General features: G+C 41.2%; 1 protein-coding gene across 15 annotated transcripts in view; it reads right to left on the reverse strand.

The window, feature by feature from the left end:
* MON2 (MON2 homolog, regulator of endosome-to-Golgi trafficking) overlaps positions 1 to 14,869 on the reverse strand; it is a 127,340-nt gene extending 112,471 nt beyond the window's left edge. For 4 of the 15 annotated variants that reach the window (XR_010148004.1, XR_010148003.1, XM_001165785.7 and 1 more), the window contains exon 1: positions 14,292 to 14,869. Coding sequence is in view for 4 of the 15 variants with exons in the window: in XM_001165785.7 (XP_001165785.3) it covers positions 14,292 to 14,402 (111 nt within the window). In the remaining 11 variants the exon portion in view is untranslated. The remainder of the gene's footprint in view (positions 1 to 14,291) is intronic. The other 11 variants (XM_063785503.1, XM_063785502.1, XM_054664173.2 and 8 more) reach the window with 7 other exon arrangements.
* Positions 14,870 to 15,306: the final 437 nt, after the last annotated feature.

Raw genomic sequence — 15,306 nt, forward strand, 5'->3', positions numbered from 1 at the left:
TAAATAAGTCCTGATGCCCCGATTGCAACCTAGTTAAGCCAGAATGACTGCTGGTGGGAGACAGCCATCAGTAATTTTTTTTTTTTTTTGAGACGGAGTCTCGCTGTGTTGCCCAGGCTGGCTCCATCTCGGCTCACCGCAAGCTCCACCTCCCGGGTTCACGCCATTCTCCTGCCTCAGCCTCCTGAGCAGCTGGGACTACAGGCACCCGCCACCACGCCCAGCTAATTTTTTGTATTTTTAGTAGAGACGGGCTTTCACCGTGTTAGCCAGGATGGTCTCAATCTCCTGACCTTGTGATCCGCCCGCCTCGGCCTCCCAAAGTGCTGGGATTACAGGCGTGAGCCACCACGCTTGGCCAAGCCATCAGTATTTTTAAAAATCTTCATGTGATTCCAATATACGGTAAAATTTAAGAGACTACAGCAGTAATATAAGCAAGAGATGATGATGGATTGGCCCAAGATTGTTAGTGATAGAGATGGTAAGAAGTGGTGAGATTCTCGATATACCTTGAAGATGTACAAACCACAGCAAATTTACTACTGTAAAAATTATAGAACACTGAAATTATTATGTGTATTTTGTAACATTCACACACCCCATCTCAAATTATCTTGGATCAATTTCTTACTGAGGCAGTAGAAATTAATCTGTGGTCACTGAAATTTCTTCCATCATCATTTTCAAGTTTAACTTCTCCCCTTTCTCACTATGGCCCTATATACCTTGCATAGGTCCAAAGTCAATATGTGGTTTTGCTTCGGTGCAAACCAAGATTGATTAAATTGAACCATCATAAATATGGATGTAATTTATCCAGACTTTCTAAATTCCAGTCAGTCAAACCTTAACGGTTTCCAAAATCCATCCTGTAGCATGCTAGATGATAGATGTCAGTAAATGATTTCAAATTCGCCATAGTCCTGATTTCCTGAGATGAATAAGAGTTGAACCATGAATGTGTGCACATGTCTAATAAATATCTTTATGCAAACACACAATAAGGAGAAGGAAAAGGAAGTTTGTTTTTCATTTTGAGACCAGGTCTTACTCTGTCACCCAGGCTGAAGTGTTAATGGCAGGATCACAGATCACTGCAGCATGGACCTCTAGGCTCAAGCAATCCATCCATCTCAGCCTCCTGAGTAGCCTGGGACCACAGGCACACACCACCACACCTGGCTGATTTTTTGTTTTGTTTTGTTTTGTTTTGTAGAGACAGGGTCTCCCTATGCTGTCTAGGCTGGTCTCAAACTCCTGGACTCAAGCGATTCCCCTGTCTCAGCTTCCCAAAGTGCTGAGATTATAGGGGTCAGCCACCGTGCCTGGTCAAGTATTTTTTAAGTAGTTCCAAAATGGTATTTTAAAAGATACGTAACCAGTATTTTCATTCCTAAATTCAAGGAATTGCCAAAAGGACTGTTTGTTGCCTTAGATATAATTAGACCTATCACATAGCTCCTCATTTTTAACATACAAGTTTCTACTGTCAAAATACTCTGGAATTGTATCATCTTATTCTCATAGGCACCCTGTGTTGATGGAAAATTTCACTATCAATGATTATTGACACACTTGTATATCACTTAGGTATGAAATAAGACTAGCCTATATCTTTAAGGTTATTCTGTATGAACAGAGGTCTTCGCAATCAGATTTCCTTCTATGTATCAAGGATTGCAGGTGTGAAAAAAAATTGTTAGCTTCTTGCTTTAAAAGTATTCCCTATTCTGATCAGATACCACATATATCTGCAGGGAACCTAATAAATTGTAAACATGGTTGTTGTTGTTTTTCCTTAATTTATACTCATGCAAAAAAAAAAAAAGAAGAAAAGAAGATGAAAAAAGTTCTACAGACTTGAATAGAAATGATATAGGTTAAGGTAAGTAATCTTATCTATTGCTGAGGACAATCTATGAGTTGGAAAGAATGCCAAAGCCTTAAATACACTGCAGCATTTAATATGTTACTCTTAATCTTCTCAAGAAACATTTTCTTCTTTTCTCAAAACCCTTTGCTGACTGCTTTTCTAAGACCACCTAGAATATCCTTGACCTCATTTCTCACTCAGTAAACTCTTCCTGTGTAATACCATACAGCCAGCCCTCCGTATCCACTGGTTTTGCATCTGTAGATTCAACCAACTGCAGATCAAAAATATTTGGGGGGGGATATACACACACACACACACACACATTTTAAAATACAGTAAAACAACTATTTACATAACATTTACACTGTATTAGGTATTATCTAGAACTGACTGAAATTATATGGGAAGATATGCACACGTTATGTGCAAATATTACAACATTTCATATCAGGGGCTTGAATATCCTCAGATTTTGGTATTCCCTGGGGTTCTTGGAACCAATTCCCTGCAGATATCAAAGGATGGCTGTAATTTCATGGTTTCATTTACTTTCTAACTGCTGAAGACTTCTAAATTATATTCCTGTTCCTGATCTGTCTCCTATACTACAGAAATTATTAACCTAAATGTTTAAAAGGCACCTTAAATTCAACATGTTGAAAACAGATGTTATCATTTCCTTCTACCCCCAAACTCCTACCTCAGCCAGAAAAATCTATTTCTTCTTTCTACAATTTCTGTTTTTCTTACCAGCAGCATCATCTATCCAGTCACTGACCAGATACCAGGGTTTTTTCCCTCAACTCACAAGTCTAATCAGCCATGAAGTCTTTTTGGTTAACCTATCTTGTACCTTTTTCTCAAATCTCACTCCCACACTTTAGTTCAACACTCATTATCAACCTAAATGAAGAAATGTCTCTACCTACAATCCTGTCCTCCATCCATCCACTGTCTCAATTCTTCAATGATTCCCTAATGTCCACTCCTACCAGTGTTTCTCAAAATTTAGTACAATAGTGTAAGGACATCTTTTAAAAGGAAGAAACAAACTATGGACCTACCCAGTCACTGACAAATTTACATGTATATATAAATACAATCAGGAATATACTCTTTATCGGTCTTAAATTATAATGCCAACATATTCACAAATGAAATACAAACCCAAATTAGTACTAATTTAATGTGACAAATAATACTTTGCTGAAATTAAACCATTAGTAACAACAAGATGATAGCTATAGACTTATGGTGCAGGTCCTTCTGATTTTGTCACCCTCCTAGTGTCATAAGCAGTGATGGAAATCTTTTCTTCCATCACTTTCTTCTATGGTAACTACTGAAAAGTCTTTCTACCTTTAGTACTGTCTATGGCTTGTACCTGTAACACTTTATCTTATTCATCTCATTATGTCTGTTTCTTCATACTACCTATAAGAATAATAAAGATAAGAAATAGATCTCATTCATATCTCTATATTATTAATGTCTATCCCAGTGCCTTTCATACTGTAGCTATATAATAAATGTTCCCAAGGGAAGAAATGGAAAGTTCTAAATGTACCAGAAAAACTTGTTGGTATTTTATACACACACACACACACACACACACACACACACACAAATTATATCTACAACTGCCAATTCTAACTCACTTAAAAAGGGGAGAGAGAGGGATGGACTTTACTGTATCACAAATTGAAACATCCAGGGGAAGTCTGATCCAGAGATTTACAATGTCATCAGGGCTGCAGTTTCACTTATCTGCCATTCTCTTGGTTCTGCCCTGTTCCATGAGTAGGTTCATCCTCAGGCTACATCCAACCTTGGCAACAACTGCTGCAGCCATTCCACACCTCAAATTTCATATGACACCATTTTGAAGGAGAGAAAGGGTCTCTTTCAGTAGCTCTAGAGAAAGAAAGAGAAAACTTTTCTTTCCCAGAAGCACTCACTAGCATTATGTAACTTGCGCAGGAATGGAGGTGAGGTGGGGAGCAGTTAGGAGGATTTAAAGTAGACTAATCTAGGCCAGAAGTAGTGGCTCACGCCTGTAATCCCAGCACTTTGGGAGGTCAAGGCGAGAGGATCGCTTGAGCCTCAGAGCTCGTGACCAGCCTGGGCAACATAGGCAGATGCTGTCTCTAAAAAAAAAAAAAAAAAAATTAGGCAAACGTGGTGGTGTGAGCCTGTAGTATCAGATACTCGAGAGGCTGAGGTGGGAGCTCAAGAGGTGGAGGCTACAGTGAGTTGTGATTGCACTGCCACACTTCGGCCTGGGCAATAGAGAAAGACCCTGTCTCAAAATAAATAAATAAAAATAAAGTAGATTAAGTTAATCATGGTACCCTAGAGTTAGGAATGAGAATCCAAAGGGTTGAAAATGAGAGAAGAACATAGCCTACCACTGAAGGAAGCAAAAGGGAATGCATGGTAGCAAAGGAATTAACAAATGTCCACTCAAACTATGTATAGATTTACACACACAAAAAAAGTTATTTAAAAGGTTACTTTTTTTTTTCACAAAAGTTGCTGTTCTGCTTGGTTTTGTTTTTGAGATAAGGCATCACTCTGTCAACAGTAGTGTAAGGACATCCTTTGAAAGGAAAAAACAAACTATGGACCTACCCAGTACAGTGACGCCTTCATAACTCACTGCAGCATTGAATTCCTGGGCTCAACCAATCCTCCTGCCTCAGTCTCCCAAATGGCCGGGACTATAGGCACACACCACCACGTCCAGCTAAATTTTTAGTAGAGATGGGGGTCTTGCTATGTTGCCCAGGCTAGTCTCGAATTCCCATCTCAGTGATCCTCCAGTCTTGGCCTCCCAAAGTCCCAGGATTATATGCATAAGCTTCCACACCTAACCCCTGCTGTTTTTAAATAACAAATGTTTTTCATGACTTCTATGAGAATAAAACCTGGATATTAAGGCAAATTTACCAAAGGTCCAAATTATTTTTCCACAGGACACAGCATGAAACAAGAGCTAAAGAAGAAATGTGAGGCTGGGCATGGTGGCTCATGCCTGTAATCCCAATACTTTGGGAGGCTGAGGTAGGTGGATCATTTGAAGTCAGGCATTCAAGACTAGCCTGGCCAACATAGTGAAACCCCGTCTCCACTAAAAATACAAAAAATTAGCCGGGCAGTAGTGGTGTGCACCTGTAATACCAGCTACTCAGGAGGCTGAGGCAAGAGAATCGCTTGAGCCTGGGAGGCATAGGTTGCAGTAAGCCTAGATCATGCCACTGCACTCCAGCCTGGGCGATGGAGCGAGACTCTGGCTCAAAAACAAAAAGGGAAATTCAAGTTAATGGCAACTTAGATAAAATAATGTACTAATGAGACACAAGAGAGGTATGGAGCTACCTGAAGACTTGTGATTTCAGATGTCAGGTAAAATCAAAAGACCTGAAGTCAAGTGTACACTGGGAGTACTTGATACATCTAGAACACCCTTTAGGTGACAAAATGCTCACAAAACAAATACTACATTGAAATCAATAAGATTTTCTTCTGTAACATTCAATTATTCTACAACCCTAAAACCTTCTAAAAATATAATGACATTCTATTCTAGAACCTCTGGCTTCTAGAAAACAAAATTTCCTTAACAAATCAAAGACTGGAATGCAGATTACATGTATATAACTAAAAATATATACATGGTATTCCCACATAGGTGGTATGCTTTTTCCTTCCTTTTCTTTTCTTTTTGAGACGGAGTTTAGCTCTCGTTGCCCAGGCTGGAGTGCAATGGCGAGATCTCAGCTCACTGCAACCTCCACCTCCTGGGTTCAAGTGATTCTCCTGCCTCAGCCTCCCGAGTAGCTGGGATTACAGGCATCCGCCACCATGCCCAGGTAATTTTTTGTATTTTTAGTAGAGATGGGGTTTCACCACATTGGCCAGGCTGGTCGTGAACTCCTAACCTCAGGTTATCAGCCCGCCTCAGCCTCCCAAAGTGCTGGGATTACAGGCATGAGCCACTGTGCCCGGCTGAAGACTAAATTTTTAAGAAAAGGAGGATGGGTGTGGTGGCTCACGCTTGTAATCCCAGCACTTTGGGAGGCTGAGGCGGGCAGATCATGAGGTCAGGAGGTCATGACCAGCCTGGCCAACATGGTGAAACTAAAATACAAAATTACTAAAAATACTAAATTACTAAATGCTAAATTCACTATAGTGCAAAGCATTTGTATACCTAGGAGGTGCTAATTAGATACTTGTTGAAGATTAATTTTTTTTTTAAAGATAGAGTTTCACTCTTTCACCCAGGCTAAATTACTAGATTACTGAAAATATTCTACCAAAAATACAAAAATTAGCTGGGCATGATAGCGGGCGCCTGTAATCCTAGCCACTTTGGAGGCTGAGGCACGAGAATCGCTTGAACCTGGGAGGTGGGGGTTGCAGTGAGCCAAGATCACACCACTACACTCCAGCCTGGGCAAGAGTGAGAGACTCCATCTCCAAAAATAACAACAACAACAAAAAAACAAAGAAGCCATAACATGAAAGAGAGAAGCAGTAGGACATATTTGGAGACTAGCAGGTAACCTAGTTGGGGTGAAGCATAAAGGCATATGAAGAAGACTTGAGGGTGATAAAGCTAAAAAGGAAGGTTAGGAAAATCAAGAGAATATTAAATGCTATGTTAGAGTCCTATAAGTAGAGTAGACATTGTGGGCTTCTGTATGGGTGACATACGGAATGATTTGAAGTCATGTATGCTATTAATGTATGTCAAAGGCCAGGCATAATGTTACTAATAGAATCTGGAACTAGCATAATAGCTGAGAAAACAGAAAAAAGGAGAAGTATGCTAAAAATTACAGAGCTGGAAGGAACAGGTGACAGTGAATAAAGAGAGATGAGGGAGAGAAGATAGCCAAATATGACTAAAGTAGGCAACAGTGCTAGATACCATTACCAAAACAACTGAAATAGGGGGAAAATGACGTTTTGAGGAAAAGACCAGTTCAATTACAAGAAGTTCTATCTGGCTGGCCGCGATGGCTCACACCTGTAATCCTAGCACTTTGAGAGGCCGAGGCGGGCAGATAACCTGAGGTCGGGAGTTTGAGACCAGCCTGACCAACACAGAGAAACCCCGTCTCTACTAAATATACAAAATTAGCCAGGCATGGTGACGGGCATCTGTAATCCCAGCTACTCAGGAAGCTGAGGCAAGAGAATCACTTGAACCCGGGAGGCAGAAGTTGTGGTGAGCCGAGATTGCACCACTGCACTCCAGCCTGGATAACACGAGTGAAACTCGTCTCAAAAGAAAAGAAAAGAAAAAGAAGAGGCCAGGAGCAGTGGCTCACACCTGTAACCCCAACACTTTGGGAGGCCGAGGCGGGGGGATCACCTGAGGTCAGGAGTTCGAGACCAGCCTGGCCAACATGGTGAAACCCATCTCTACTGAAAATACAAAAATTAGCTGGGCATGGTGGCAGGCGCCTGTAATCCCAGCTACTCAGGAGGCTGAGGCAGGAGAATCGCTTGAACCTGGGAGGCGGAGGTTGCAGTGAGCTGAGATCGCGCCATTGCACTTAAGTCTGGGGGACAAGAGCAAGACTTTGTCTCAGAAAAAAAAAAAGAAAAGAAAAGAAAAAGAAGAAGTTCTACTGACGCATGTGAAAAAACATCCTAGATGTGTTTGATGTGCAGCTGGAAATGCAGATCTACACTCAGTAAAGAGAGCAAATGACTGAAGTAGATTTAAGAGTCATCAGCATCGTAGCAAGGCCAGAGGCAACAGGAGTGGATGATGCCAAGCAGGTGAGCAGGGAGAAAGGGAGGATCTGAAGAGAGAACCTGGGAGACACTTGTATGTAAAGAAAAGGATGGCCGGGCACAGTGGCTCGGGTCTGTAATCCCAGCACTTTGGGAGGCTGAGGCAGGTGGATTGCTTGAGCTCAGGGGTTTGCGACCAGCCCAGGCAACATGGCAAAAACCTGTCACTATGAAAAAATACAAAAATTTGCCAGCCGTGGTGGCATCTGCCTACAGTCCCAGCTACTCAGGAGGCTGAGGTGGGAGGATCATTTGAGCCTGGGAGACAGAGGGTGCAGTGAGCCAAGATAGCCCACTGCACTCCAACCAGGTGACAGAGTAAGACCCTGTCTCAAAAAATAGAAACAAAAAGAAAAAGAAAAGGATGTGGAATACTGAGAGGGGAAACAGGGAAGTACAGTGTTACAAAACTCAAAACTAGAGGGTTCCAAGATGGAAAGAATAACCAATAGTAACAAATAATGAAGCAAGGTAAACAAATGGGAACAATAACAAAAACAAGAAAGTTGTAAAGGCATGTGCAGCATGATATAATGGACAATGGGAGAGGAGTTAGAGATGGACTCACATGGACTCACATACCATTTCCACCATTTTCCAGCTTTACTACCTTATGCAAATTACTAAACCTGTCTATACCAGTTTCCTCATCTGTAAAATGAAATATTTAATATGGCATGTTGCATTAGAGTCTAAGGATGCAAAGTTCCAAGCCTAGTGGGAAGGCAACATTTTATTCAACCTTGAGTTAACTTCATGAGACTAAAGGCAATTTCTCAATTATTTCTGTGTTCCTGCTGTGTTTTTTTAGGAGACTCATAAATTTCTGTTAAATTATAACAGTAACAGCAAAACCTTCTACTTCATACATGGTTGAAAATGTTCAGCTATGCTTACATAAAGGAAAAAAGAAAAATAAATCAAATTTTGAAATATGTCTTCCTTTTTGGCTTATGAGTTAGAGAATATGTCTTTTATTTTTTCTGTCACCAAAGCACAGGTAATCATTTATTTCAGTTTATAGCTTTCAATATATAAAGCATGAATATATTATATTACGCTTATGGGAGAAAGAACACAATGTCAGGAGGAAGAAACTACATTATAAAATACTAACCAAAACAGATCCCAAGTAAGCTCGTAAAGATTATCCAGCCCTCATCTTCAATGTCATAAGGTCGTGCAAATGAGGTGTTAACCCAACCAGGAGAGCCAATGACATTAGTCACAGTCCCTAAATATCTGATTAAATGGCAAATCCTGTCACAGTAAGTAGAAGGCATCTCTTTCACTAGGGGTCTCCCTAAGCCAGTTAACAAAGCAAAACACCTGGATACTGAGGAACTCTATCACAAGAAACCTTTGCTTTTCTCTGCCAGCCAATTTCTATCAGGCCTGAATGGGTAACAGGAAACTTAAACTACATAGCCTAGGAAGACTACTTGCACTTTTAAATTATTTATACCCTTACTGATTCTGCATCATTTAAAAAGAGAGAAAATGAATCTATCCAATTCCCTAATTCTGACCACCTAAACTCAAATGAACTTCTTTCCCTTTACTCTTCTACCACCCATTCCCTGGACTTCATCATCCTCTAGTGCTGTGCAATCTGAAATGCAATATTCCCACCATTGTCCCAACTCCTATCCTTCTAGCTCTCTCACTCCCCAACCCCACTGCTCTTTGATGAAATAGGTGCTGCTAGCCTTTAACCTTCCCATCATCATCCAATCAGTCCAAACTATTGGCTTTCCTTCTTTGGGAATCCAACCTAGCTCTCACAATCCACCATTATTTCAACCACTCTTCCTGCTAAGACTCTTAAGTGTTCCAAGACAATTTCTTCTCCACTTCTCCAAAGTGATCCACTGCTCTCCTCAAACTTGCCACCCCCTACTTCTTTTATCACTTAATTATTCCTACTAACAAGCTTGTTTCTTATCTTCGCAAGAAAGCAGAGGCCACAGACCAAACTGCCCACAACTTGTCGCTCCCTTCTGTCAAATTTGTCACATTCAAACCCGGTTTTTCCTTTGTCCTTCCTCTGTCAGAAGGTAATGTGTCCTTTCTCAGATTGAAATCCTGTTCATATACTTATGCCACTGAAACTTCAGTTTTCTCAAGGACCTTCCTCTAACGAGTTTTACCCTTCTCTCCTGTATCTTTAATCTCAGTCTGCCCAGCAGCCTTTTTCTTTAATGTTGTTTCCCACAGTTCCTTTTCCAGTCCTGATATTCTCACTCTATACACACACTCTTCCTGGCCCATTTCATCCAATTCTATGGTTTCAAATATTATTTATAAACTGATACTCCTAAATTTGAAATTCCAGACCTCCCTCTTAAGTGCCAAACCATCATTTTCAAACACCTACTGGTCAGTTCCACTTGGATGTCACACATAAATCTTAATATAATGACTACTCTGCTGGGTGTGGTGCTCACGCCTGCTATCTCAGCACTTTGAGAGGCCGAGGCAGGCAGATCACCTTAGGTCAGGAGTTCGAGACTAGGCTGGCCAACATGGTGAAACCCCGTCTCTACTAAAAATACAAAAAATTAGCCAGGTGTGGTGGCACGCGCCTGTGATCCCAGGTACTCAGGAGGCTGAGGCGGGAGAATCACTTGAACCTGGGAGGCGGAGGTTGCAGTGAGCCGAGATTGTGCCACTGCACTCCAGCCTGGCAACAGAGACTCCGTCTCAAACAATATACACACATGACTACTCATTTTCCCCCAAAACATTTCCTCCTCTTTTATTTCTTCTCTTAGTGATCCACCTAGTTTCCCAAGCCAGAAACCTGGGAGGCATCACACATTTCTCTCTCTCCATTATATGAAAGATTACCATGCCTTGGTAATTTTTACCTTTTCAATCTACACGCTCTTTCACTACTAACTCAATGCAAGCAACCTTCTGTCTATGTCCACTACTGCTTCAAAACAGAGAATCATCATTTTTTAAACTTTGCTCTCTTTGCTTCAGTCTCAATACCCTCTAATTCTTCCTACCAATTGTCAAGGCAATGTTACTAAATATCAATTTGATCATATTACTCTCTTTCAAAAAGCTCTAATGGCTCCAATCATCTTCAGTATAAAATTTATTTTACATGGAATACTAACAACGTGTGCTATTTCCTCTGCTAGGAATGACTCCCCTCCTCCAACTTCCAGGCTCAGTTAGATACCCCTCATCTGTACCTGCAAATAGGAAATAATAAGAAAGTTTTTATTCATGAAATACATAAACATAAAGCTTCAGAGGTCTCTTCCTCTAAAGGCCACTGAATATTAATCACATAGAAGTGATCATGGAAGGCTTCAAAGTAATTTTTGAAACAAAGGAAAAAATTTCATACAATATTCCCAAATTAGCTAGTACAGTTGTACTAAAAAAAGTTATACTGCTAAAACATGAAGATTTATGTATAACGACTAAGAAAAACAGAAAAAAAGAGAAAGAGGTTATTATAAAATGACAGAATAAAGCCATAGCCACTACAACAACAATTTAATATACAAAGGATAGAGTTATAAATGAAAACAGTAAGGTAGGAAAAACCATGTAGAAGTCCAAAGACAGTAAGTAAATATCAGTAAATAAGGCACTATTCTTTATCAATACTCTTTTATTGGTTTTTCTAACAGATTTGAAATCTTTAAATCCAGCTTATTATTAATTTTAAAAAAGAATTACATGGGCAGCCTGGGATACACCTATAATCCTAGCACTTTGGGAGTAGGAGGTGGACAGATTGCCTAATTGCAGGAGTTGGAGACGAGCCTCGGCAACATGGTGAGACCCTGTCTCTACAAAAAAAATACAAAAATCAGCTGCGTGTGGTGGCATGCACCTGTAGTCCCAGCTACTCAGGGGGTTGAGGTGGGAGAATCACTTGAACCCAGGATGTCAACGCTGCAGTGAGCCAAGATCCTGCCACTGCACTTCCAGCCTAGGTGAAAGAGATCCTGTCTCAATAAATAAATAAATAAATAAATAAATAAATAAATAAATAAATAAAACAATAGTCAAGCACTATGGCCATAAAAGACAGAAATGACTAAAAATTTGAAATAAAGACTAAATATAAAATGTCTCTGTTAACTAGCTTCTTAGACTTTGCCTTAAAGTTTAGTTGGCACCCAAAGAGAAAAATAAAACCAAAATCTTACCAGTTTCTTGAAGAACAAAAGCCAAAATCTGGCACTCTTATTAATTTAATAGAGAAAATTTAATTCAGCCAAACTATTTCTTGAAAGTCAAACCTTTGTCCTAAAACTTCATCATAATTAGGCTAATGACTCTCTTTGTTTTAAACCTATGACACAGTCAAGATCATTTTTCAATTCCTAAAGCAGTGCCCAGTGTCATTGGGTAAGAAATCAAAAAGCTTTCATTCAACAAATTCTTATAAACACGTACCATATACAAAATTATGCATCAGAGATAATCACAAGAATTACTTTTGCTATTATCTCAAAGACTAGGTGCAATTACAAAATATCTCTCTAGCCAGTGTTCAAGTAAAAACTAATAAGCTTTTTTGTTAGTTTGTTTTGAGACAGGGTCTCCTTCTGTCTCCCAGGCTGGAGTACAGTGGCACAATCACCACTCACTGCAGCCTTGACCACCTGGGCTCAAGGGATCCTCCAGCAGCTTCCGGCTGGGCATGGTGGTTCACACCTGTAATCCCAGCACTTTGGGAGGCAGAGGTGGGCAGATCGCTTGAACCCAGTTCAGGAGACCAGCCTGCCAAAACCCCGTCTCTACAAAAAAAAAAAAAAAAAGCGAAAAATTAGCCTGTCATGGTGGTATGCACTTGCAGTGGCTGCAACTCAGGGGGCTGAGGTGGGAGAATCACCTAAGCCAGGGAGTTCGAGGTTGCAGATCGCACCACTGCACTCCAGCCTGGGCCACAGAGACCCCATTTCCAAAATCAAAAAACAAAACAAAAAAATGTAATAAATGGCAATTAAATTCCCAAGCTAGACCACAACAGCCTATAGAGGAACCACAGTTTTTGTATGAATTATTAGAACTGCGAAGTCAGTTCTACAAATTATTGTTGAAATTACAAAATAGTGTTTGATATTTTCTAAATGAGAGCATTTCTCTTATAATTAAAACAACTTAATTCTTTAAAATTCTCTAAAACAGCCTAATTCTTTAGATTTACTTGTTATAACTTTCAACAGAGGATATAAAAAAAATGAAAATCAATATCAAAACAGACTATTGACTATGTGAAATAAAACATATCGTAACAGCCATCTTTCCAAAAGTGGCACATCTGGTTTCCATCACTGGGTAATACTTTATTAAAGAAATACAAGATGGAGTTTGTTGAAAACTGATAAAACCAATGCACTTACAGAAAAGTTAATATTCCTTACAAGCCTAAAATCCAAAATTTATTGGTCAAGTTCTAATTACATAATCTTCATAATAATAAAGGTATATTTAAATAAGTATGTAAATATGAAATCCCTCGGTGAATTTTTAGGGCAAAGAGTAAATGAAATTGCAGGTAAAACAAACTACATTAAATAGGAATAAAAATAAAAACAGCCAGGCGCTGTGGCTCACGCCTGTAATCCCAGCACTTTGGGAGGCCGAGCGAGGCAGGGGGATGATCTGAAGTCGGGAGTTCGAGACCCGCCTGACCAACATGGAGAAACCCTGTTTCTACTAAAAATACAAAATTAGCCGGGCCTGTTTTTGTTGGGTTTTTTTGTTTGTTTTTTTTTAGAGAATTAAAATGGCATTTTAAGAGAAAAAGCAAATAGTAACCAAATGTTAAATATTTCAACTCAAGAACTATTTGGAGAATTAAATTTCCATGTATTATTTACTGGGGTCTCTTTAGTAATACCCTTCTGCTCTGACATCTTTCCCATACATAATATAAAACCATCCTTTAACCCTATTTTACAGCTGAAAAAAAAAAAAAAACCGAAGCTCAAAGAGGTTAAGATTTATTGCTGGAACTAAATTCAGGTGTATTCGCTCTGACTGCAAGCCCAACTTCCCACTACAGTACTGGTCATAACAAGGTTTAACATGATTCATGATTATGTGGATCTTCAATATTCTTCATAAATTAGGTGGCTGTGGATAGTTTATTAACACGTCAAAGGATTGATACAGAGTTAAGCTGAATGATATATACCAGAAGGAAAATTGTTTCCAATTCAGTGATATGCCATAAACGTGAGGAGTACAGGTTTCAACAAGATGGTTGGATACTCGTTTCGGGGAGCAACAAACAAGTTTTTCAATTTTGGTTTGGCCAGTTTCAAGTAAGAAAAAGGCCAGAATAGGCTAGTGCACAGTACACCTAGCTGGATTAACTGAATAGGCTCACTTCATGAACTTCACTCCTAAACTGGGAGGACAGGAGACGGGAGAAAATCAAAGTGCCTCAGCCCTCTCCAGTGGAAACTATAAAAAGCCCTTGTGGAACAACCCACCGACTCACAAATCTGGAAAGGTGAGGCCTGAATGAAAATTAGGACTGGAAACTGGGGTGAAGCACTGAGTCTAACAGGACCAGGCATGCTCACAGTGCCTTCTCCTGACGTCGCCTGAAGCTTACCTCTTTGACAGGTGGGAATTTCTTCTTGCACTCCAGTGACAAGGCGCGCAAGTCGCTCTGCATATTCTCCAGCAGCTTCTTCACCGCCTCGGGGCTGCTGGTGCCGGACATGATCCTCCAAGGTCCCAGCCAATTTCCGAGAGGTACAAACAAGCTCTGGCACTGTCAGCTCCTTGGGGCCACAGGCAGCTCCCTCCCGGTGTCTCTGGTCCTTCAGCAGCCCGCTTCCTGGGCCCTGCAGGGGCTCTGCCGGGCCCTGGGCTGCGAACCCGGAGCCTGCTCGAGCGTCCCCCAGCAGCTTCCCCGCAACACCTCCGGCTTCTCTCGGAGGCGCCCCCCGCAGTCGCACCGTCCCGCTAGGCTCCGCCGACTCTGGCCGAGAAACCCACAAGGCGGGCAGGTCCCTCCGCTGCCGCGGGGCCCAGCCACACCGGGTGTCACCAGCCAACCTGGCAAGAAGCTTCAGCGCCAGCTCCCCAGGCCCCTAAGACTCGCCGACGCCATTAGCCGAGTCGCCCACAATTCCGAGCGCTGCCGGGACACGTCAGCCGCACTTCCGGGTACCGTGGCCTCCGCCACCGCCGCGGCCAACCCCGGCGGCAGGCCGTCGGCGGGGCGGGGCTGGGGCTTGGCCACGCTCGGGGCAGGCGGGATTCCGGGTGGGCAGCGATTCCCACAGCTCCACCCCCGGAATCAAGTAGGCTAGACAGGGTTTAAGGCGTCAAGATTCGCTTCGTTTTCATTAACAAGTGCCTGAACAGAGCCCCCGAGTACTCCTTGGCATATCTCTTTGCGTATGTTTGTGTTAAATTGTATTTCGGTGTAAATAATTTGTTTCCCTGTAGATTAATCTTAACGTGTCTCCTCCCGCTTCATTTCGAATCTCTGGACTAGTGGCCCCAAATCAGTGGCTACCTCCTGTTAATATACATTTTTTTTCTTTAAACGCAAGAAGTTGGTGCACTTACTGTGGGGTAGCCTCTTATTTTCCTAATCTCTAAAATGAGACTACCCT

Source organism: Pan troglodytes, chromosome 10, assembly GCF_028858775.2.
Source record: "Pan troglodytes isolate AG18354 chromosome 10, NHGRI_mPanTro3-v2.0_pri, whole genome shotgun sequence".
Lineage (NCBI taxonomy): Eukaryota > Metazoa > Chordata > Mammalia > Primates > Hominidae > Pan > Pan troglodytes.